General features: G+C 42.5%; 2 protein-coding genes across 2 annotated transcripts; both read left to right on the top strand.

Annotated features, from left to right (window-relative positions):
- Window positions 1–1,098: 1,098 nt before the first annotated feature.
- On the top strand, window positions 1,099–10,934 carry LOC311110459 (uncharacterized protein). The gene is made up of 4 exons (XM_084189010.1): window positions 1,099–1,416; window positions 1,802–1,968; window positions 7,857–7,932; window positions 8,049–10,934. The coding sequence occupies exons 1-4, from the start codon at window positions 1,191–1,193 to the stop codon at window positions 9,824–9,826; spliced, it is 2,247 nt and encodes a 748-aa protein (XP_084045136.1). The 5' UTR covers window positions 1,099–1,190; the 3' UTR covers window positions 9,827–10,934.
- A 121-nt stretch (window positions 10,935–11,055) lies between these two features.
- LOC311110460 (zinc finger Y-chromosomal protein 1-like) lies at window positions 11,056–15,351 on the top strand. The gene is made up of 4 exons (XM_084189011.1): window positions 11,056–11,367; window positions 13,076–13,245; window positions 13,680–13,752; window positions 13,904–15,351. The coding sequence occupies exons 1-4, from the start codon at window positions 11,145–11,147 to the stop codon at window positions 14,845–14,847; spliced, it is 1,410 nt and encodes a 469-aa protein (XP_084045137.1). The 5' UTR covers window positions 11,056–11,144; the 3' UTR covers window positions 14,848–15,351.
- The last annotated feature ends 216 nt before the right edge of the window (window positions 15,352–15,567 follow it).

The following is a 15,567-nucleotide window of genomic DNA, read 5'->3' on the forward strand; positions in this document are numbered from 1 at the left end:
CCTACAGGACACCTACAGCACCCGATGTCACAGGAAGGCCAAATCAAGGACATCAACCACCCAAACCACTGCCTGTTCACCCTGCTATCATCCAGAAGGTGAGGTCATTACAGGTGCATCAAAGCTGGGCCATTAGACTGTTAAATAGCCATCACTAGCACATTAGAGGCTGCTGCTGCCTATTGAAATCACTGGCCACTTAAAGAAATAGAACACTAGTCACTTTAATAATGTTTACATATCTTGCACTACTCATCTCATATGTATATACTGTATTCTATAATATTCTACTGTATCTTCGTCCATGCTGCTCAGTCATTGCTTGTCCATATATGTATATATTCTTAAATTCAATTCCTTACTAGATTTGTGTGTATTGGGTATATGTTGTGAAATTGTTAGATATTACTTGTTAGATATTACTGCACTGTCGGAGCTAGAAGCACAAGCATTTTGCTACACCCGCAATAACATCTGCTAAACACGTATGTGACAAATACATTTTGATTTGACCTGAGTAATGATAACGCTGTTTAATCGGCTTTTTGATATGCCACACCTGTCAGGTGGATGTATTATCTTGGCAAATGAGAAATGCTCACTAACAGGGACGTAAACAAAATTGTGGACAATTTGAGAGGAATTATCTTTTTGGAAAAGCTGGAACTTTTCTGGGATTTTTTATTTCAGCTCATGAAATATGGAACACTTTACATGTTGCGTTAAATTTTTGTTCAGTATAAATGATGGAATTGAGATTATTCTGATTTAAATCAGTAATTTTATTGTATTATTTTGTATATACAACACAAATATTGCGGGAAAATGGAGGCCGATAAAGGTCGTCACTAGTTACCACAGCCGCAAAGTCATAAATCCCGCCTATTTCTACTATTTGTTCTTAAAATTGTATTTTAACCCGAATCTTACCTACACTGCTAACCTTAACTTATAACCAAAAAGCACATTTTTTGTTTTAATAAATTTGTACAATATAGCCAATTATGACTTTGGCTGTGGTAACTAGTGACAACCGCACATAAACGAGTATTTACGGTAAATCACCAGCGCAACCTCGTCAGCTGTCCGGAACGAAACGGCCAACACCAACTCAATTGCGCCGTTAGTAGTTAATTTCCCATTTCTCTCACGGGCACACGCATAAACTCCTGTAGCCTATTTGTGTAGCCATGTCTTTCGAACTCGCTTTTCGTTGTCGTGTTGCCTCCATTATGGAAACTTTGACAGCAACAGCCTTGCAAGACATCTGCCAACTTATGGGCGAAACGTATGCTGCTCTTCGAGTGGAAATGGTGCATGAACAAAACCAAAGTTCGAGGACAAAATTGCAGGCGATGGAGAATGGGACAGGGGTGGAGAATCCAGCGAATTGCATGGAGCGCATTCAAAAACTCAGTGAGATAAAATATTTAACGATAGTTATGCCTATATGCTAATTGTCTGTATAGGAAGCGGGGATAGATATACAATAGCTAGCTATATCGCCTAGCTAGCTAGCAGTCGCCTTTCTATGAAAATCCGATAGTGATATTATTCATGACGTCACCTGATCCTCCACGTCAGGAATAACTACGCCCTCTAGGGGTTTCTGCGCTACAGTAGCGCTACAGTAGGCCTATTGCTTTGCTCCAATGTCTGCTTGGCTTGACAAATACAATCTATTTCTCTGATAAGTCTATACCATCATGAGTGATGATGGCATATTTCCACTACATGTTTTTGTGAAGTTTCAGCATCGTATAACAAATATTTTCAGATTCTCAAGCTTTATGTGTGTTAGCTTCCCCGCCAGGTTTGAGAAACTTCCCAGTTGTCGAACAAATCCTCAATGAACAAGAGGCCAATGGTCTTTGGCTTGAAGGTGTTCCTACTGTGGAAGACGAAGGTCCACCATCACTGGTACCAGAGGAAGATCCATCACAGCCTCTTGGTCAGACAACAGACATGGTGAGTTGAGTTTGTTGATTTTGTAAAGGTAGATGCAGGTAACTGCCAAAATAAAGGAAACACCAACATAAAGTGTCTTAATAGGGTGTTGGGCCACCAGAAGATATTCAATGCGCTTGGAATAGATTCTACAAGTGTCTGGAACTCTATTGGAGGGATGCAACATTTTCCCATGAGAAATTACATATTTGGTGTTTAGTTGATAGTGGTGGAAAATGCTGTCTCGGGTGCCGCTCCAGAATCACCCATAAGTGTTAAATTGGGTCGAGTTCTGGTGACTGACACACACACACACACCCTTTAAACCCCCTATGCTCCTTTGAGACCCCTCTTTCAAAGTCACTGAGATCTCTTCTTCTAAACATGGTAGCCAAAATAATGGGCAACTGGGCATTTTTATACATGACCCTAAGTATGATGGGATGGTAACAGGGCCTAAAATTAACTTTTTGGTCCACCAGCCACTGTGTAAAGTAGATTTAAAAATCTACCAGCCACTCAGATTTTGTACCAGCCAAAATATTCTCTCTAAAATTACACCAACAAAACACAAACATGGATGAGCATGCTTTAATGTTTCTGAAACAAATGTATTACTAGTAAGACGTATTGTGGTATATTGTTTAATAATTTTTTTTGTCACCTGAGTCTTTTAACCAAAATATCACAGATGAGACAAATATTTTCACCTTGCCCTTTAAGGGCAGGAGGTTACCGTGGTAATCAAATCAAATCAAATGTTATGTCACATGCGCCGAATACAACAGGTGTAAACCTTACAGTGAAATGCTTACTTACAAGACCTTAACCAACAATGCAGTTTCAAGAAAGAATACCAAAAAAAAATAGAAATAAAAGTAACAAATAATTATAGAGCAGCAGTAAAATAACAAACACGAGGGGCCCCCGTGTTGAGGAGCAGCGTGGTGGATGTGTTGTTACCTACCCTTACCACCTGGGGGCGGTCCGTTGGGAAGTCCAGGATCCAGTTGCAGAGGGAGGTGTTTAGTCCCAGGGTCCTTAGCTTAGTGATGAGCTTTGAGGGTACTATGGTTTTGAACGCTGAGCTGTAGTCAATTAATAGCATTCTCACATAGGTGTTCCTTTTGTCCAGGTGGGAAAGGGCAGTGTGGAGTGCAATAGAGATTGCATCATCTGTGGATCTGTTGGGGCGGTATGCAAATTGGAGTGGGTCTAGGGTTTCTGGGATAATGGTGTTGTGAGCCATGACCAGCCTTTCAAAGCACTTCATGGCTACAGACATGAGTGCTACAGGTCGGTAGTCATTTAGGCAGGCTACCTTGGTGTTCTTGGGCACAGGGACTATGGTGGTCTCCTTGAAACATGTTGGTATTACAGACTCAGACAGGGAGAGTTCTACAGCTTATAATGAGATACTCTACCTCAGGCGAGCAAAACCTTGAGACTTCCTTAGATATCGTGCACCAGCTGTTGTTTACAAATATACATAGACCGCCACCCCTTGTCGTACCAGAGGCTGCTGTTCGATCCTGCTGATGGTGTATATTGCTACTTGAGTCATGTTTGTGCCTGTGAGATTGAGTCTGACTAGTAGCAGCGTTGTCTCCTTTTCCCTAGCAGTTGAACATAGGAAACAAAAATAACCTACCTTGTGAAAAAACAATGTAAATAGCCAAGAAACACAAGGACAATGTCTCACTTCAGTGGACTTTAGTTTCAAGTAAGTTAGACTCATTTGTATGCCTGTGCACAAAAAGAATGAATCTTTCACTCAGCTCTTCACGTGCGCACAGCCCCCAGCCAGGCAGTGTTGTAGTGCGAGGTGGGATAGGCTATATACTGTAGGATTCCTAGTTCTTTGACTTTGATTCATTTACCAGCTATGAAACAAAATGGCAGAAATACTTTGAAAACAGCTACTGCAGCATTTATTTTACTATAAATGTGATTATACTTTAAAATGCTCGCACTTTGGAGCCCTGACCACCGCCAATGTGGCTGGTGAAATAGCCATCTTACCCGCCAATGTGGCTGGTGAAATAGCCATCTTACCCGCCAATGTGGCTGGTGAAATAGCCATCTTACCCGCCAACGTGGCTGGTGAAATAGACATCTTACCCGCCAATTGGTGGGTGTTAAATTTAGGCCCTGGATGTTAACTACTTCATAAACTTAGGAACCACACCTGTGTGGAAGCACCTGCTTTCAATATACTTTGTATCCCTCATTTACTCAAGTGTTTCCATTATTTTGGCAGGTACCTGTATGTCTCAGAGCCTCTGGCTATGCCCAGGTTTGATTGAAAACCATGTGACCATCTCATGCCCAGCAAACGTTATATGTCCAGTGTATAAGGCCTGTAACTGCAAATAATAAGCCTTTAAATGACACTTAGATACACTATACTATCTAGGTTACAGATAAAACCTTTAGGGCTGGTTTCACAAGGATTCCTAAGCATAAAACATACCTTTCTGAAGATATTAATTTTGTGTAAAATATACAGAGTATACAAAACATTAAGAACACCTGTTCTTTCCATGACGTGTGAAAGCTATGATCCCTTATTGATGTCACTTGTTAAATCGACTTCAATCAGTGTAGATCAGGGGTGTCAAACGCAATCAGCGCAAGGCCCATATTGAAAAAAACACAACTAATTTGCGGGCCAGACATAACCTATTATGTTTGTTTTTACCAAAAAACCTATCATACAACAGCGACCCAAACTGGCCATTAAGACCCTTTATAATGACCACTTATGCTCACCTTCGATGGCCACTGGCACGCTGGAGAAGTGTGCTTTTCACGGATGAATCCCGGTTTCAACTGTACCGGGTAGATGACAAGACAGCGTGTACTGAACAAAAATTATAAACGCAACACAAAAAGCTTATTTCTCTCATGTTGTGGACAAATGTGTTTACATTCATGTTAGTGAGCATTTCTCCTTTGTCAAGATAATCCATCCACCTGCCAGGTGTGGTATATCAAGAAGCTGATTAAACAGCATGATCATTACGCAGGTGCACCTTGTGCTGGGGACAATAAAAGGCCACTCTGAAATTTGCAGTTTTGTTGCACAACACAATGCCACAGATGTCTCAAGTTTTTAGGGAGCGTGCAATTGGCATGCTGACTGCAGGAATGTCCACCAGAGCTGTTGCCAGATAATTTAATGTTCATTTCTCTACCATAAGCTGCCTCCAATGTCGTTTTAGAGAATTTGGCAGTACGTACAACCGGCCTCAACCACAGACCACATGTAACCACGCCAGCCCAGGACCTCCATATCCGGCTTCTTCACCAGCGGGATCGTCTGAGACCAGCCACACGGACAGCTGATGAAACTGTGGGTTTGCACAGCCTGCATCTGCGTGCTCGTCGTCCTCACCAGGGTCTTGACCTGACTGCAGTTCGGCGTCATAACCCACTTACAGTTGGCAAATGCTCACCTTCGATGGCCACTGGCACGCTGGAGAAGTGTGCTTTTCACGGATGAATCCCGGTTTCAACTGTACCGGGCAGATGACAGACAGCGTGTATTGCGCAGAGATACCGTGACGAGATCCTCAGGCCATCATGTTTCAGCATGCATGGCCCCATGTTGCAAGGATCTGTACACAATTCCTAGAAGCTGAATATGTCCCAGTTCTTCCATGGCCTGCATACTCACCAGACACGGCACTCATTGAGCATGTTTGGGATGCTCTGGATCGACGTGTAAGACAGCGTGTTCCATTTCCCGCCAATATCCAGCAACTTCTCACAGCCACATTCCACAGGCCACAATCAACAGCCTGATCAAATCTATGTGCTGCATGAGGTAACTGGTGGTCATACCAAATGTTGACTGGTCTTCTGATCCATGGACCTACTTTTTATTTTTTAAAGGTATCTGTGACCAACAGATTCATGTCTATTCCCAGTCATGTGAAATCCATAGATTAGGGCCTAATTTATTTATTTCAATTGACTGATTTCCTTATGAACTGTAACTCAGTAAAATCTTTGAAAAGGTTGCGTTTATATTTTTGTATAGGATGCTGTATATAGCGTTTAACATATTAAAACAAAAGATCAATCATATTTTCCCAGCCTTTGCTGCTATGCTTGCAGATGTCCATAATATGCTGCGACCCTAATCAAAAAATATTTAATAACTCCAAATAACAAAAACGTAGCTAGGTTGTTGTAACATTTAAATTGAAACATGTTTTTCATTTTTTTGCACCGCATGCATCACCGGTGTGGTTGAATGCAGCATTGCTGTATGGTGCACTCAAAATGTATTGTAGCCAGCCTAGGCTACTGCTCAAATGTTTCTGTAACCGGCCGACATGTTTCTCCTTTGCGCAGTGTTTTGTTTTTTGGTTATTCATTGTTAAGCTTTAAAAACCGAAGACAAACTGCAACATTTTACTAGGACTGTGACATGTGTCCGTACACTTTCAACCTCTGCTGCGTGCGATAAACGGGACACACGAAGCAGCGCAATTGATGTTGAATTCACCGATGTGAGCCCATCAGGCTGTAATTTCATAAAGTAGATGACTCAACTGTTGACTCATTTATACTCGCTTGTGTGTCCTATTTTCCTTTAGTAATTTATACCCATGTGTGAATCCTTTATAACTTTTTGACAACCAAGATGCCATTTCCTGTAGGCTACAGCAATGACCCGTTGGAACCGAAACTGGCCATGAATATTTAGCCTACAAGACGTTTAAACTTTCGGTCTGGTAGAAGATTCGGTCAGTGCCATTTAGTGATGACATGATACAGTACACTGGCTGGTGTGTGTGTCTGGGATGAGGTGTGTGTGTGTCTGGGATGAGTGGCGCAGTGGTCTAAGGCGCTGCATCGCAGTGCTAACTGTGCCACTAGAGATCCTGGTTCGAATCCAGGCTCTGTCGCTGCCGGCCGCGACCGGGAGACTCATGGGCGGCGCACAATTGGCCCAGTGTCGTCCAGGGTAGGGGAGGGAATGGCCGGCAGGGATATAGCTCAGTTGATAGAGCATGGCGTTTGCAACGCCAGGGTTGTGGGTTCGATTCCCACGGGGGGCCAGTATAAAAAAATAAATATGTATTCACTAACTGTAAGTCGCTCTGGATAAGAGCGTCTGCTAAATGACTAAAATGTAAATGTAAATGTAAAATGTAAATGAGGTGTGTGTGTGTGTGTGTTTGTCTGGGATGAGTTGTGTGTGGCAATGCACTGCGGTTTGGCGTGCAGCACGTTGGCAGTGCTTGTAGTGCAGCGCATCGCGGGGCTGTATGGAAGCGTGCCAAAATGACTTGACAACCCAATGTGTCGTGGGCCGGATTTGGCACGAGATGAAGGGGAGGATAGAGATTAAAGAAGGATTTTTAAGCCGTGAGACAATTGACACATGGATTGTGTATGTGTGCCGTTCAGAGGGTGAATGGGCAAGACAAAAGATTTAAGTGCCTTTGAACGGGGTATGGTAGTAGGTGGTGGGCCAACAGGTTTGTGTCAAGAACTACAATGCTGCTGGGTTTTTCACACAACAGTTTCCCGTGTGTATCAAGAATAGTCCACCACCCAAAGGACATCCAGCCAACGACACATTGGAAGCATTGGAGTCAACATGGGCCAGCATCCCTGTGGAACGCTTTCGACACCATCTAGAGTTAATTCCCCGACAAATCAAGGCTGTTCTGAGGGCAAAAGGGGGTGCAACTCAATATTAGGAAGGTGTTCTTAATGTCTTGTACACTCAGTGTATTCCATGATGTGTTCAACATATTCCATTATTTTGGTGTCATTCCCCCTGTTTAATGTTTTCTATTTATTTATTTATTTCAAAAACTGACATAAAGATGTTAGTGTAACCATTTATTAATGATCTACTAGTTTAATTAAAGGTTGTCTTTTGGAAGGGGGTGGAGACATGGCCAGCACCACCGATCATCAAACAGGAGGATATGGATGATGATGATGACATGGAGTCTCAAGGTACGTTTAATCTATTATTGTAATCTATGTTCAATACAAAAGCACAGACTAGCTCAACGACACTCTAACTTGTAACAATTATAGTCACTGTGTGTTGTTGGTGACTTCCTTTCCAGCTTACGGCAAGTGGATTCCAGAGACACATGGGGCCAATCAGAATATCACAGGAGAAAGTAATGAGCAAGAGAGAAGTCAATCATCTGGGGGATCCAAAGAACTTAGACTCGAGGACTTCAAGACAGAACAGAATCCGTTGCTGGTCTCAACTGAGGATGCTGCTGCACCCGTAAAGAAGAAATATGATAAAAGGTACACCTGTGAAATATGTGGAAAGACTGAGACCAAGAAAGCCAGAATGACGAGTCACATGAGAAGGCACACAGGGATGCCCTTTAACTGCGATATCTGTGGCGAGAAATTCCAGTGTCAGAAATTATTGACAAGGCACAAGCGCTCCAATCACTACACAGGGATCATCTACAGTTGCTCTGTGTGCGGAAAAACTTTCATGCAGGCCACATCTCGCGACACGCATGAGCGTGGTCACACTGGAAAAAACTATTGGTGCTCAGACTGTGGTGAGACGTTCAAGGAGCGCCAGGAACGCGACACGCACGAGTGCATTGTTTACAAAGGTGACCGGCCCTTCAGCTGCTCCGAGTGCAACAAGGACTTTGAAAGGCAGTACCATCTCAAAAAACACCAGCTGGAAAAACACCCTCTAATGGTGGACCAGACTGTCGACCCTGAACCTGAGTCAAAGCACTTTGAGGACCAACAGAGTCCGTTGTCTGAGAGTTCTGAGGCACCCACGTGTTTCACCTGTGACATATGTGGAATGATTATTATGAATAAAGGCAACATTAACAGACACATGTTAACACACACAAAGAAGCCCTTTAGTTGTGATATCTGTGGTGAGAATTTTAAGCGCAAAGCCCAATTTACCCGACATCAGGGCAAACACACGAGAGTTGAGGAGAAAATAGAAAAAGCCTACAGTTGCACTGTGTGTGGAATGATGTTTGTATATTCTAAAATGCGCAACAACCATGAGCGCAAACACATTGGAGAAGACTATTGTTGTTCAGACTGTGGCAAGACGTTCAAGGAGCGCCAGGATCGCGACACGCACGAATGCATTGTTTATAAGGGAGACCGGCCCTACAGCTGCTCAGAGTGCAATGAGGACTTTGAAAGGCAGTACCATCTCAAAAAACACCAGCTGGAAAAACACCCTCTAATGGTGGAGCAGACTGTTGACCCAGAGCCTGAGTCAAAGCACTTTGAGGACCAAACGAGTCAGTTTGAGTCAGCTGAGAGTTCTGAGACTGAGGCACCCACGTGTTTCACCTGTGACATATGTGGAATGATTATTATGAATAAAGGCAACATTAACAGACACATGTTAATACACAAAAAGAAGTCCTTTAGTTGTGATATCTGTGGTGAGAATTTTAAGCGCCACGCCTGTTTAGCCAAACATCAAGGAAAACACAAGAGCGTTGAGGAGAAAATAGAACCATACAGTTGCTCTATGTGCGGAATGACGTTTGTATATCCTAAAATGCGCGACAACCATGAATGCAAACACATTGGAGAAGACTACTGGTGCTCAGACTGTGGCAAGACATTCAAGGAGCGCCAGGATCGCGACGTGCACAAGTGCATTGTTTACAAGGGAGACCGGCCCTTCAGATGCTCAGAGTGCAATGAGGACTTCGAAAGACAGTACCATCTCAAAAGACACCAGCTGGAAAAGCACCCTCTAATGGTGGACCAGCCACGTCCCGGTCATGATACTGATATGGTAGTTCAGGGAGCACAGCCTTCAACTGACAATGATCTTAAGGCCGAAATGAGTACGTTAGGTGGAAAAGTTCCAGTAACATGAGTTAAAGTTGACAAGTGAAATGGCTTCAACTGAATTAAGATGTTTTGTAAAGTACAAAAAGGATAGACATGAAATTGAATGAAGGGATGACGGATAGAGTTGGAAATAGTATGTAGAACATTGATGGGACTGGGATTCAATCCCACACAAGCAGGGGATTGCATATCCGCAGAGGGTGGTGGCCTTTACTGCACAACTAACTTTAGGCACCTGGATGATGTTTTACAGCAATTTCTAATGCTCATTTTGGGCCTAGATTCGATCTGGACTGTTATAGCGCACTTCACATTTAAAGGTAATTTCCGATTTGAGCCGAAATATGCAGCATTTAACGTGAATAGACTGTGATTCCCAAACCACCCACTCGCCCCTACCAACTCACTCGGAGAGCCCTCCGTTGTCACGTGTTGCTGACGAAACTCAGAGGGTGACTTCCAAAGAGTGGCGAGGGGCTCAATAAACCTATCAACTTTGGGACACACTCGTGGGTATACTGATGATTTGTTTACATAGGTTAGGATAATTAACGTAGCAGGTTAGGAGAAGGAGGTTAAGGTTAGGAACAGGGTTCGAGTTAGGCTTATCTAAAATGCTACAGTTGTCAACAACTAGATGGAGCTGTAGGCCTACTCCATCTAGCCACAACCATAGAAACCATCAGCTATGTCAGGGGTTCCCAAACTTTTTCGCTCAGGCTGCCCTTCCAGCATTGGGCAACATCCCACGCTCCATGTCTATTTCTCTGTTCACACTGCTCTTGTTGGTGGAGAGAATTTTGCAGGGTTAAATCCTATTTCTTGTAATCTACACATTTTGTCATGAGGTGCAGAGAAAATGTTGCTGTTTTAAATCTCATTTTCAATTCTATACATTTTGCCGTGTCTAATGTGTATTCATGTGATATGAGTGACTCCAACATTACAACAAAATATATGGGCAAAAATATGCTAAAAACCGTTGGACAGCAAGGGTTTTTAGAAGCGGTGTGTTAATCAAAATGGAATTGAGAAGTCTTATGACTCAGTGGTTTCAGTAACAGCATTTATGTTTAAGGTTTGTCAACTCGACATGTTAATGCTTTTTGAGAGGAATAAAAATGTCAACTTGTGATATCGTTTAGTTTTATTATTTTGCATGTACAATACAAATACTCAAACAGCAGGTGAAATTAAAGAGGCAGATAAACGACTGTTTACGGTATATCACCGGCGCAACCTCGTCAGCTGTCCGGAACCAAACGGCCACCAGCAATTCAAAGGTTCCACAGTAACTTCACACAAACTAGGCTAAATTAGCGAGGTTGGTGAATTTTGTAGCCATGTCTTTCGAACTCGCCTTTCGTTCTCGTGTTGCCTTCATTATGGAAACTTTGACAGAAAAAGCCTTGCAAGACATCTGCCAACTTATGGGAGAAACGTATGCTGCTCTTCGAGTGGAAATGTTGCATGAACAAAACCAAAGATCGATAAAGTTGCAGTCGATGGAGAATAGCATCGGGAAGGAGAAGCCAGCTAACTGCATGGAGAGCATTCAAAAACCAGGTGAGAGCTAGCTAAGTTAGCCTATACGCATAATAACCAGGTGTCTGTATGAAGCTTGGATACAATTGGCTAGCAAGCCATGTCACTACCCCACTTGTCGGCTACAGTAACTAGTTAACGTTAGTAGCCTCTTCACTCCGGGAGACCTGTAACCTTACACATCTCGGGCGAAGAGGCTATCTAACAGTCGCCTGTCTGGGGGGGGGGCGCCTTGGCTCCAAGTCTGGACAGTAACTCCTCTCTCGTCTCTAACGTGTAGGCTCACTTTTTAACAGTCCCATCACAAGTCAGACTTGAATAAACTTAATTTGAACGTACTTTACCAGTTGTCCACTGATTTTGTCCTTATGTAGGAGGTAATCTGAGACAAAATACATGTTTATTTTATTTATTTAACTAGGCAAGTCAGTTAAGAACAAATTATTATTTACTATGACGGCCTATAGTATCCAGAGTAGTGTTAATAACCCGACTTTCAGTACGCTGGTCGGTTTTGTATTTTCAATGCTGACGCAATTTGCACGCCACTTGAACAATATGTTAACAATTGCCGAGTTTAACCGAAGAGCAAGACCAAACATTGTTCCACGCAAGCACCTGGCAACTTTCACAAGCACTTCCAGCTGATTGCGACAATGCGCTTTGGTTGAAAACGTTCGGCTATTGTTTACATATTGTGCATCACGTGAAATGCGTCAGGAGATGGAAAATAAACAGAACCTACTAGTGCAGCAAGGTTGGGTAAACAACACTTTCCTGTGGTTACCCGATCTCCAATTCCTACCGCCAAAAGGACCAACGGACAACCGGTAGATATGTTAAAATAACATTGTATTCAACATTCTGTCTTGTAGAGACGATTGCATGTTTTTTTACGAACTGATATCCACGGAGTAACCTTGGTAACAGTCTGTTGCCAGTAGAGTTAGTATGACTATTACTATGCTACTATCATTCTCCTTAGTGAAAAGTTGCTATAGAATATATTTCTCAGATAAAGATGGCTACGCCATCCTGCCATGAGTGATGATGGCATATTTCCACTATGCAGTGGTGGAAAAAGTACTCAATTGTCATACTTGAGTAAAAGTGAAGGTACCTTAATAGAAAATGACTCATGTTAAAGTGAAAGTCACCCAGTAAAATACTAATTGAGTAAAAGTCAAAGTATTTGGGTTTTAAATATACTTCTTAAGTATTAAAAGTAAATGGAATTCCTAAAATGTACTTAAGTATCAAAAGTAGAAGTATAAACCATTTCAAATTCCTTATTTTAAGCAACCAGAAGGCACAATTTTCATATTTGTATTGACGGATAGCCATGGGCACACTCCAACACACAGACAGTTTACAAATGAAGCATTTGTGTTTAGTGAGTCCGCCAGATCAGAGGCAGTAGGGATGACCAGGGATGTTCTCTTGATAAGTGTGTGAATTGGACCATTTTCCTGTCAATGTAAGAAGTACTTTTGGATGTCAGGGAAAATATATGGAGTAAAAAGTACACTATTTTCTGTAGGAATGTAGTTTAGTAAAAGTTGTCAAATATAAATGGTAAAGTACAGATACTACTGAAGTCGTTTTTTGGTATGTTAAAGTATTTTTACTTAAGTACTTTACGCCACTGTTTGTGAAATCTGAGCCTCGATATCCCTGTTTTGTGTTGAACAACATTTTTAGAAAATCTCAATCTGTTTTTGTATGTTAGCTTCCCCAACAGGTTTGAGAAACTTCCCAGTCGTGGAGCAAATCCTCAATGAACAAGAGGCCAATGGTCTTTGGCTAGAAGGTGATCCTACTGTGGAAGACAAAGGTCCACCATCACTGTTACCAGAGGGAGAAGAGCCATTGCAGCCTCTTGGTCAGATGACAGACATGGTGAGTTTAGCTTGTGGTTTGGCTGCTGATTTTGTAAGGGTAGATATGTCTCAGAGCTGCTCTGGCTAGGCCCAGCCATATTTAATTGAAAACCATGCGAACTCGTGCTCTGCAAAAGTGTCACGTCCTGTGTAGCAGGCCTGTAACTGCAAATAATAAGGCTTTGAATGATGCCTAGGCAAGCTCTATACTGTCTAGGCTACAGATGATAAAACGTTTAGGGCTCCCAAGGATACTCATTTAAACATAAATGCCCTTCTGAAGAAATGTATATGTGTACAATATAACATTATTTTGGTGTCATTCCCCCTGTTTTGTTTTTATATATAAAAAACAATTGTTTTAACAAAGATGCTAGTGTAACTGTTGCTGTATGATCCTACTGGCCTAAAGGCTGATAAGAGTTCATAACAGCATTGGTTGTCTTTTGGAAGGGGGTGGAGACATGGCCTGCACCACTGGTCATTAAACAGGAGGAAATGGATGATGATGAAATGGAGTCTCAAGGTCAGTTGAAGCTATTATTTGAATGTATGTTTAATACAAAAAGCACAGGCAAACTCTGCAGTAGGAGTTATACTCTTAGCTTCTGTATTGGCCAATATGGGTCACTGTGAAACATCCCTGTGAAATGTATTGTTGGTGACTTCCTTTCCAGGTTACAGCGAGTGGATTCCAGAGACTCACAAGGCCAACCAGAATATCACAGGAGAAAGTGATGAGGAAGAGAGAAGTCAAGCCTCTGGGGGATCCAAAGAACTTGGACTCGAGGACTTAAAGAGAGAACAGAGTCCGTTGCTGGTGTCAACTGAGGATGCTCCGGCACCCGTAAAGAAGAAATATAATAAAAGGTACACTTGTGAAATATGTGGAAAAACTGAGAACAAAAAACGCAGAATGACAAGTCACATGATAACACACACAGGGATGCCCTTTAGCTGCAATATCTGTGGTGAGAAATTCAAGTTTCAGAATTTCTTGACCAGGCACCAGCGATCCAAACACACAGTGAAAACCTACAGTTGCTCTATGTGCGAAAAAACCTTCCTGCAGGCCACATCTCGTGACACGCATGAGCGTGGTCATGCTGGAAAAAACTATTGGTGCTCAGACTGTGGTGAGATGTTCAAGGAGCGCGGGGATCGTGACACGCACGAGTGCATTGTTTACAAAGGAGAACGGCCCTTCAGCTGCTCCGAATGCAGTGAAGCCTTTCAAAGGCAGTACCATCTCAAACAACACCAGCTGGAAAAACACCCTCTAATGGTGGAGCAGACTGACGACCCAGAAAATCGAGTTGAGGAGACTATAGAAAAACCCTGCAGTTGCTCTGTGTGTGGAATGATGTTTGTATATCCTAAATCGCGAGACAACCATGAACGCAAACACATTGGAGAAGACTACTGGTGCTCAGGCTGTGGCAAGACGTTCAAGGAGCGCCAGGATCGCGATACGCACGAGTGCATTGTTTATAAGGGAGATCGGCCCTTCAGATGCTCAGAGTGCAATGAGGACTTTGAAAGACAGTACCATCTCAAAAAACACCAGCTGGAAAAACACCCTCTAATGGTGGACCAGCCACGTCCTGGTCATGATACGTAAAAAAAAATTTTTGCCGTACGAAACATACGCAGACAAACAGCCACAACATCACCCTGCCCAGACCCACCTGCTCACACCCCCATCTCCAGCGCCCGCAACAGTCTCCGCCACATGGCCTCAAACTGCACCATTTTGTTTCTCTCTCTCTGTTTCAACATTTAGATAATAAAGGATTTGACCTTTCCATTGTGTTAACGATGGAGGATTGGTTGATTTTACAGTTTAAGTATACGTTTAAGATGATTGACGAGAAAAGTATCTCTCTGCACCCACGTATGCCATGTCTTGAAATATGCAGACAGACAGAATAAAAGTACATTTCCATTGTAATACTTCTGACAGCCAACTTTCTAACTCCGCCCATAACTTTTGGACTTTATAGCATTCCCAGAAGGCATGGGTTATTGAGTCATTGTTAGTTTTACACTTAAGACATAATTTGGCCGTTGTGCTGTAAAATTTGTGAATTTCGTTTCTTGTGTAATAAATTCTATACATTAGTTTATACAGGATTAAGTGTACATTTTTGTTCTTTGTAATTTTGTTATTTATGTTCCAACATTCCCTCCAATTTGTGCCAATAGAGCCCCACAGTGGAGCTGTCATAATACCCATAAATCTAGCGGTCAAACTGGGAAATGGTTCCAATCGTTTTCCACCATTCATTTTCTCCATAGGGGATTTTAGAAACACTTAAAATAAGGGCTGTGTTTTGTGTAG

Source organism: Coregonus lavaretus (assembly GCF_964263955.1).
Source record: "Coregonus lavaretus genome assembly, contig: SUPER_35_unloc_6, whole genome shotgun sequence".
Lineage (NCBI taxonomy): Eukaryota > Metazoa > Chordata > Actinopteri > Salmoniformes > Salmonidae > Coregonus > Coregonus lavaretus.

Bases quoted from the DNA above. Each gene is read 5' to 3' on its own strand.
- LOC311110460 (XM_084189011.1), top strand. From the start codon at position 11,145: ATGTCTTTCGAACTCGCCTTTCGTTCTCGTGTTGCCTTCATTATGGAA. The intron at 11,368-13,075 runs GTGAGAGCTAGC...TTTGTATGTTAG, and splicing joins GGAGAGCATTCAAAAACCAG to CTTCCCCAACAGGTTTGAGA. The intron at 13,753-13,903 runs GTCAGTTGAAGC...CTTCCTTTCCAG, and splicing joins TGATGAAATGGAGTCTCAAG to GTTACAGCGAGTGGATTCCA.
- LOC311110459 (XM_084189010.1), top strand. From the start codon at position 1,191: ATGTCTTTCGAACTCGCTTTTCGTTGTCGTGTTGCCTCCATTATGGAA. The intron at 1,417-1,801 runs GTGAGATAAAAT...TATGTGTGTTAG, and splicing joins GGAGCGCATTCAAAAACTCA to CTTCCCCGCCAGGTTTGAGA. The intron at 7,933-8,048 runs GTACGTTTAATC...CTTCCTTTCCAG, and splicing joins TGATGACATGGAGTCTCAAG to CTTACGGCAAGTGGATTCCA.